Here is a 9,719-nt window from a genome sequence, read left to right on the forward strand (position 1 = left end):
TTCAATGAAAAAGAAGTATTGAAGATAGTAACAGAGCTCTAGTTAAACTATCCAAACCAATAAGAACAAACAACTATATCTTAAAGTCCTAGTTATACTGTAAAAATCATTCACAATAGTTCAATCCACTAAACGAAGCAAATCAAACCAGTAAAACTAAAATAAAACTAGGCGAAATACGACATTGCAAGATTTTAAATGAACAGTAGTTTTCTCATACCTTTTGTAGTCTTTGTTGCTGTTTTCGTTTGTTTTTGGTTGTTGCTTGCGAAATCTTCTTCCGATTTGTTTATAGTAGTGGTTTCTGCAAAGAATGTGATTGAAGTTTAAGTGATGTTCAGAGAAATTCGAAGAGAATGAGTGTTGAAGATGTAACGTTCGTTCATAATGAAACACGAATGAAAAACGAGACGTTTTTTTGTGTCTGGCGCGTGTTTCTCACTCTCCATTTAATGCGCTTGAATCAATTTGGGCTTGGGCCAACTTGATTATATAGTTATATAGATGTGTAGCAGGCCTGATATTTATTTTACTATCGTACGAAAGCTTAATAATAAACATTATTACTACAATAAATTTATTTATTACTAACAATTAATACTAATTAATTTATATTATCACATGTATAACAATCTTAATATTAGTACTATATTCTAATAATAATTAAACCATCAGACGTGTAGTAATAAGAATTATTATTATAATAATAAATTCATTAATAACAATTAATATTAATTATTTTATTTATCATATCTCCATTTTAATAACAGTTATTATTATTGCAATTATCCTATTAATAACAATAATTAATTTATTATCATAATATACCATAATCCTTTTAAACAATATTATTACACTAATCCCTAATCTCTAACATTACCATTATAATTTATTATTACTAATCCCTAAAATTATTTTAATTAAATTAAAATATTTAAAAATTATTACTACACAAATTTCTAACATTATCATTATAATAAACTACTAATCTCTAATATTATAATTATTATTTTAATTAAAATAATTTTTTTTAAAGTAAAAACTTACATAGTTAAGATAATCAAGATAATTAGCAATGTGGAGCTCCGGACGATTGACATTTTCTAGGCATTACTAAAAATGAGTGGTCCATTTTTTTTTTATTCAAAGGTTCATCAATGGAGGAGAATGAATGAATGAAGCTGGCGGGGTTGGAGGAGAGGAGGATTTGTGGTTGCTGCTTCAAAAGTGAAAGGGAATGGGGCATTGAATCAGCTTTGGAGAGTATACATCTTGGTGGGCTCATCAACATGCATGTGTGACACGTGGTTGGGGACACTGATGGGGAAAAAGTTGCCGATTAAGAATTTATAATAGAAATAGCGTTGTAAGTACAGTTCTTAACCGACGAAAATTCCGCTTATCAATTTAGAAAGAGTTGTCACAATTTAAGAATAAAATACTGGGAGTAGAATTCGCAGGTCGTCTCCCAACAAGTTGACAAAAGAGTGCAATTTATTGGTCAGAATTTTTCTAAGAAATTTTAGAGTTGGAGAACGGAAAAATAAAATGATTATTAATTAAAGCAATAAAAATTAACAAAAGGTTTTATATATTTAAAATAAAAAATCTTGATTAGGAGAAGATTAATCAGAATTTCTATCATTGTTAAAATTCCTCAAGTATAATAGTAAAAGGTTGTTGTTCTACTTAGTTATCCTTTACTTAATAAAAGAAAGTCAAGTAACTAATCAACTCTGATTTACAATAAAGATTACAATAAAAATTATTTTATATAATTATTACGAACTCCTCACTGATATGGCACACCTCACTCAAAATATTACCCACACTTATTTATTTATTATTAATTTTTCTTTATTTTCTGTCTTAAAGCTTTATTTTTGAGGTGAAGCCGAAAGAAAATTAGTGGGAGAGAGAAATATAAAAAAAAAATATAGAAGAAAAATGAAAAAAGTGGTGAGACCTGTTACCTAAAAAACTTTCTTCCCATAGTGAAGAGAAATGAAAGAGAAGTTAATTATATACAATTTTTTTTATTCAAACAACTAAAAAAATTTAATTTTTCACTTCATTCTTTTTTATTTGCTTCTTTTTTATTTACTTACATGTAACAACCGCCCCTTCTAGAAATAAAATTAAATTTGAAGTTTGAAAATCAGTTAGGAGATAAGTTTAGAATTTTGAAATTTTGGATAGGAACCTGGTAACCACCCTCAATTTGAAATTTAAAAATATCCCAACCACCCCATCCCCAAATGTATATAAATAGGGGAGCACCCATAGGTAGAAAATCACTTCTCTCAAACACTTATCCTCTCCCTTCTCTCTCTACAAAGAAATAACATTCTGTGGGCAAACACAAGAGGCAAGCTCAAAGAAGCGTTAGAAAAGAAGGTAGGGAATTATGCCTTTCTTACTTATGATGGCATGTAGTATGCTTTATTTTGTTTTCTTCCATCCATGCATGGCTATCACCTTTCATGTATTTTATGGCATGAATTATTCTTTGCTTATCTCTCATCTACATTGAGCATGATTATTTATTTTGTCAATTATACCCTCTTGAAATCCATTAATATGTATCCCATATCTTTTCTATGTGTATTTACATGACCCTTTAATTATTATTCCTTTTTATGTTGAGAGTACATGCCCCTTTATAACATTTTATTAAATTATTTAACATTCCCTAATTTTACTATGTGACCTTTGATACCATTACCTTATTATTATTCCTTTTATGTTGAGAGTACATGCCCCTTTATAACATTTTATTAAATTATTTAACATTCCCTAATTTTACTATGTGCCCTTATATGACCTTTGATACCGTTACCTTATTATTATTCCTTTTATGTTGAGAGTACATGCCCCTTTATAACATTTTATTAAATTATTTAACATTCCCTAATTTTACTATGTGCCCTTACATGACCTTTGCTACCGTTACATTATTATTATTCCTTTAATATCGAGAGTACATGCTCCTTTTTATATCTTGTTCAAGGAACCCTATTTTATTATATGCAACTAAATAACCCCTTATATCATTATTGTTCCTTTATTTTAAAGATCAAGGGTACATACTTTTTATAATATCTAATCCAAGTATTTCAAACATTCACTTTCTTACTATATGCACTTAGATTATACTTTTTACATTATATCATTAATATCTTCTTAGGGTCAAGAGTACATGTTTTTTTATAATTGTTTTATTCAGCTAATTAATATCCTATATTATTATATTGATATTCCCTTAGGGCCAAGAGTACATGCCTTCTTATGTCTTGTTCAACATATAGATATATGTGTGATCTCTTACATGGTTATATTATTATTTATAATATTTTACTTCAATTATTTAAATTACCTTATTCCATCATGTGCATCCATGTAACCTATTATACCATTATGTTATCATCATTCCTTTAAAGTCAAGAGTACATGCTTTCTCAAATATTTTATTTAAAAATTTAATCCTATGTGCATCTATGTGATCTCTTCTATCATTATTCCTTTAAAGTCAAGAGTACATATTTTTCTTCAAAATATTTAATATTCTTATTATGTGCACTTATATGATTTTTCCCTTGTTTACGTTTAAAACAACCCAAAAGTAAATTGAACTGAGGGAATGATCCTTCGATAAGGGAAGGTGACCCCCAAAGACAAGATATCGATATGATCCTTCGGTAAGGGAAAGTGATCGATCGAGATGATCCTTCGGTAAGGGAAGGTGATCGAAAAACATTTGGGATAAGAACCTTCGGTAAGGAAAGGGGACTATCCCATCAATTTTATATAATAATATATCTTTTTATATGACTCTCTTCTTGTGTATGTCTAAATAACCTTGTGTGTAAATTAAACTGAGGGAATGATCCTTCGGTAAGGGAAGGTGACCCCCAAAGACAAGATATCGATATGATCCTTCGGTAAGGGAAGGTGATCGCCAAAACGTTTGGGATAAGAACCTTCGGTAAGGGAAGGAGACTCCCACTTATATCGGTTTGAGCTCAATACCCTCCATATAAGTTATAAATTAAGAAAGAAGAAGGCACGAATGAAAGCTTGAGTTCTATGTTTTCCTTAGATTTAATTATGATTATGTTGATGTTATCCTTCTATTTTCCTATATGTTTTCCCTCTCTTTTACACACATGTTTTACGAAAAAGAAGATGCATATTACATGCCATGTTATACGCTTGTTTTTAAAATCCCGCACGTGGGCTGGAGATGGATATGGAGGTGTTACATAGCACTCCTACTGAGACGTTAGGTTCTCACTCCCTTTCTTTTCCCATACTATCTCCAGAAGAACATGGCATAGCGGATAGAGACGACGCAGTGCCCCCAAGGGTAACTTCTGAGTATGACCCCTCAAAGCACGCGTGGGTAGTTGCGACCACTACTACCGTGCTCCAGACTATCCACTTAGGTCGAGAACCCGTGGAAGAAGAACCCCAGCTGCCCGTCATAACCTTCCTAGATAGGAATGCTTCAACATCTAGAAAGCGGTCACCTAAGGTGGTACACCTCGAGTCCGACTCCGAGGCCGAGGAAGAGGAATCCGACGACCCTGGCCAGAAGGAAGACACCATGGAGGCGGATCCAGAGGAGAAGTTGAACCCTTGCGGAAGTCCAAAGGTGGAATACGTACCCCATTCCCCCACTTCGGCACCCCGTCGAGTTTTGGTTCATCCCACACAACGGAACCGGGTCTTCACTGCGCGAAAGGGTGTTGGAGGGAGACTCCTGGTACCTCGATTCGTGAATAACTAAAGACTCCTGATCAAGGATAGGATAGGATGCAAGTAGGGGAGCCTCTTCGACGAGATTAGTTTAGGACGTAGTTAGCTTCTTTTCCTGTTTTAGTTTCCTATAAGTATTTTGAAACGTACTCATGGTTAAGATGTTTATTTCACTTTAATTCAAATCCCAACGTTTTAGCGCTACTCGTTTTCCGCTCTACACGTATTTACTCCTTCCTTGCGTAACGATTTAGTCATTTCTTTGCTTAATCAAGTGTGGCACCTTATTTTAAAAACCTCCACGATAGTATAAGAACTTAGGGTGTTACATTATTGGTATCAGAGCAAAGTCGATCCTAGGAGATATGACTAATGAAGCCTCTTCCTATGGTTATCCATAAACAGGGAATGTCCAACAGTTTTCCCACCCTCTGCCGATGCACCCCAACGTCAAGGACGAGGCTTTGCCCTCAGCAGGTCTGTCAGAGGGTTTGCATCCTCATTTCAGGTAGATCACACCTTGCTAACCTAGTGTGCCTCCCTTTAGTAGGATTAGACATCATCCTAGGAATGGACTGGCTCAACGAAAACCGAGTCTCGTTAGATTGTTTTGAGAGAAAAGTCATCTTCCCTTCTCAATCCATACGAGACACACGTGACCTTCCAAGATCCTCCGAAGACACCAGTACGAGGCAAGAATATGCCTTGCTAAATTCGGTAAAAGCAGACTCCCATCAGGAGTTCTGTGAGATACCAGTAGTACACGACTTTTCAGATGTCTTTCCCGAAGATATACCCTCGTTTCCCCCAACACGAGAGGTTGAGTTCTCCATAGAATTGATGCCTGGGACAGGACCAATCTCCATAGCCCCTTACCGGATGGCTCCATTGGAACTCACTGAACTGAAGAACCAACTAGAGGAGCTGCTGCAAAAAGGATTCATCCGACCAAGTGCCTCTCCCTGGGGAGCTCCAGTATTGTTTGTGAAGAAAAAGGACGGCAGCATGCGTCTCTGCATGGACTATAGGCAACTCAACAAAATCACGGTGAAGAACAAGTATCCCCTCCCAAGAATAGGTGACTTAATGGACCAACTACAAGGTGCAACAGTGTTCTCAAAAATCGACCTGAGATCAGGGTATCATCAAATAAGGGTAAGAGAGGAAGACATTCCAAAGACAGCATTTCGAATGAGATACGGACACTACGAGTTCACCGTAATGTCTTTTGGGTTGACCAATGCCCCTCCGTCTTTATGGACTACATGAATAGAATTTTTCGACCTTACCTCGACAGTTTCATGGTGGTATTCATAGATGATATTTTGATTTTCTCCAAGATAGAAGAAGAACACAGGGAGCACTTGCGTGTAATACTGGGAACCCTTCGAGAAAAAAAAAAGTTGTACGCAAAACTATCCAAGTGTGAGTTTTGGATGAAGGAGGTACAATTTCTTGGACACATGGTTTCCGGCAACGGAATATCAGTGGATCCCAGTAAGATAGACTCGGTACTAAACTGGGAAAGGCCGACGTCAGTCACAGAAATAAGGAGTTTTTTTAGGATTGGCGGGCTACTATAGAAGGTTCATAAGAGGATTTTCTCAGCTAGCCCTGCCGTTAACCCGTTTAACCAGGAAGGATACCCCGTTTGCTTGGACGCCAGACTGCGAAAGAAGCTTCCAAGAGTTAAAGTGTCGCTTGACATCCGCCCCAGTACTAGCCTTACCTAACCCCGACATAGCCTTCGAAGTTTACTGCGACGCCTCAGGACAAGGATTGGGTTGCGTACTAATGCAATGCAAAAAGGTAGTGGCGTATGCGTCAAGACAACTGAAGACCCACGAAGCCAACTATCCAACTCATGACCTTGAACTAGCCGCGATAGTATTTGCGCTGAAGACATGGAGGCATCATTTGTACGGAGTTGAGTATTCTCCGATCATAAGAGCTTAAAGTACCTGTTCGACCAGAAGGAACTCAACATGCGACAAAGGAGGTGGATGGAGTTTCTTAAAGATTATGACTTTGTTCTAAATTACCACCTAGGAAAGGCTAACTTGGTGGCTGACGCTCTGAGTCGGAAGGTACTCAAGGCATCATGGCTAATGATAAAAGAGGCAGAGTTGATAAAGAATTTCAGAGACATGAACCTACAAGTCACCCTCGCTCCAAAAAGCATACGTCTGAACCACCTAACAGTGGCAAGTCAATTCAAAGAACAAATAACTAAGGCGCAGAGTTCCGATTCCGATTTTTAAGAAACCCTGAGCCTTGTCAAAGAAGGAAAATTGAAAGGCTTTACCGAAGGAGAGGACAAGGTGTGGAGATACCAAGGTCGAATCTGTGTCCCAAAGGAAGGCGATCTTCAAGGCAAGATTGCGGAAGAAGCCCACAAAGGAGATTTTACCATTCATCCTGGCATGACAAAGATGTACCATGATTTGAAAAAGATGTTCTGGTGGCCAGGGATGAAAAAGGATTTAGCTACGGTCGTGAATAAATGTCTGGTTTGTCAGAAGGTAAAAATTGAACATCAGAAACCATCAAGGGTATTGCAACCCCTTGGCATCACAGAGTGGAAATGGGAGGACATATCGATGGATTTCGTCATGGGACTACCTCGTACTCAAACAGGGTGTGACGCTATATGGGTCATCGTGGACCGACTTACAAAGACTGCCCACTTTCTACCAGTCAAGGCGACCGACTCATTGGAAAGACTAGCCACGTTATATATCAAAGAGATCGTGAGGTTACAACAACCATAGTCTCGGACAGAGACCCAAGATTTACCTCGAGGTTTTGGAACACACTGCAGAAGGCATTCGGGACAAAATTGTGCCTGAGCACATCGTACCACCCGCAAACAGATGGACAAACGGAGAGGATCATCCAGACGTTGGAAGACATGTTATGAGCTTGTGTCCTGGACAGACCAGGAAAGTGGGAGAGTCACCTACCACTGATCGAGTTTGCTTATAACAACAGTTACCATGGTAGCATCGGGATGGCACCATATGAGGCACTGTACGGGCAAAGATGTCAATCTCCTTTATGCTGGTACGGACCAGAAGAGAAAGGCTACTTAGGACCGGAGTTAGTAAGACAGACCACGGAAGATATCAAGAGGATAAGAGAAGGAATGCGCACCGCCCAAAGTCGACAAAAGAGTTATGCAGATCAACGAAGGAAACCCCTCGAATTTCAGGAAGTCGATCACGTATTCCTAAAAATCACCCCCACCGGGGTAGGGAGGGCTCTTAAGGTACAAAAACTAAGCCCCCGGTACCTGGGTCCATTCCAAATCCTCCGACGTATAGGAAAGTCGACATACCATCTTGCCATACCACCAAATCTATCAAGACTACATGACGTGTTCCATGTGTCCCAACTCCGAAAATACCAGCACGATCCAAGCCAGGTGTTGCAGCAAGAGGATGTAACACTCAAAGACGACCTGACCTTTGAACTACCAGCCATAGAGATTGTAGACAGAAGCACGAAGCAACTAAGGAGCAAGACGATACGACTGGTAAAGGTGGCATGGGGTAGCGGTAATTCCAGAGACTACACATGGGAAAAAGAGGCAGACATGAGACAGGAGCTCCCGGACTTATTTACAGGTAACAATCGTGGTGAGGATCTCCTTTCTCCCCAACAGTAAGAAAATTTCAGTAGGACCCCTAAGTTATCTAAACGACCCTTATCGACCAAGTTCAGACATGGAATTTGGGGACAAATTCTTTTCTTATGGGGTGATAATGTAACAACCGCCCATTCTAGAAACAAAATTAAATTTGAAGTTTGAAAATCAGTTAGGAGATAAGTTTAGAATTTTGAAATTTTGGATAGGAACCTGGTAACCACCCTCAATTTGAAATTTAAAAATATCCCAACCACCTCATCCCCAAATGTATATAAATAGGGGAGCACCCATAGGTAGAAAATCACTTCTCTCAAACACTTATCCTCTCCCTTCTCTCTCTACAAAGAAATAACATTCTGTGGGCAAACACAAGAGGCAAGCTCAAAGAAGCGTTAGAAAAGAAGGTAGGGAATTATGCCTTTCTTACTTATGATGGCATGTAGTATGCTTTATTTTGTTTTCTTCCATCCATGCATGGCTATCACCTTTCATGTATTTTATGGCATGAATTATTCTTTGCTTATCTCTCATCTACATTGAGCATGATTATTTATTTTGTCAATTATACCCTCTTGAAATCCATTAATATGTATCTCATATCTTTTCTATGTGTATTTACATGACCCTTTAATTATTATTCCTTTTTATGTTGAGAGTACATGCCCCTTTATAACATTTTATTAAATTATTTAACATTCCCTAATTTTACTATGTGCCCTTACGTGACCTTTGATACCATTACCTTATTATTATTCCTTTTATGTTGAGAGTACATGCCCCTTTATAACATTTTATTAAATTATTTAACATTCCCTAATTTTACTATGTGCCCTTATATGACCTTTGATACCGTTACCTTATTATTATTCCTTTTATGTTGAGAGTACATGCCCCTTTATAACATTTTATTAAATTATTTAACATTCCCTAATTTTACTATGTGCCCTTACATGACCTTTGCTACCGTTACATTATTATTATTCCTTTAATATCGAGAGTACATGCTCCTTTTTATATCTTGTTCAAGGAACCCTATTTTATTATATGCAACTAAATAACCCCTTATATCATTATTGTTCCTTTATTTTAAAGATCAAGGGTACATACTTTTTATAATATCTAATCCAAGTATTTCAAACATTCACTTTCTTACTATATGCACTTAGATTATACTTTTTACATTATATCATTAATATCTTCTTAGGGTCAAGAGTACATGTTTTTTTATAATTGTTTTATTCAGCTAATTAATATCCTATATTATTATATTGATATTCCCTTAGGGCCAAGAGTACATGCCTTCTTATGTCTT

At 36.9% G+C, this 9,719-nt stretch overlaps 1 protein-coding gene across 1 annotated transcript; it reads left to right on the plus strand.

Annotated features, from left to right (window-relative positions):
* Positions 1-7,768: 7,768 nt before the first annotated feature.
* LOC112733233 (uncharacterized) lies at positions 7,769-8,425 on the plus strand. Its single transcript, XM_025782123.1, has one exon. The coding sequence runs from the start codon at positions 7,769-7,771 to the stop codon at positions 8,423-8,425; it is 657 nt and encodes a 218-aa protein (XP_025637908.1).
* Positions 8,426-9,719: the final 1,294 nt, after the last annotated feature.

The sequence above is a fragment of the Arachis hypogaea genome, chromosome 13 (assembly GCF_003086295.3).
Source record: "Arachis hypogaea cultivar Tifrunner chromosome 13, arahy.Tifrunner.gnm2.J5K5, whole genome shotgun sequence".
NCBI lineage: Eukaryota > Viridiplantae > Streptophyta > Magnoliopsida > Fabales > Fabaceae > Arachis > Arachis hypogaea.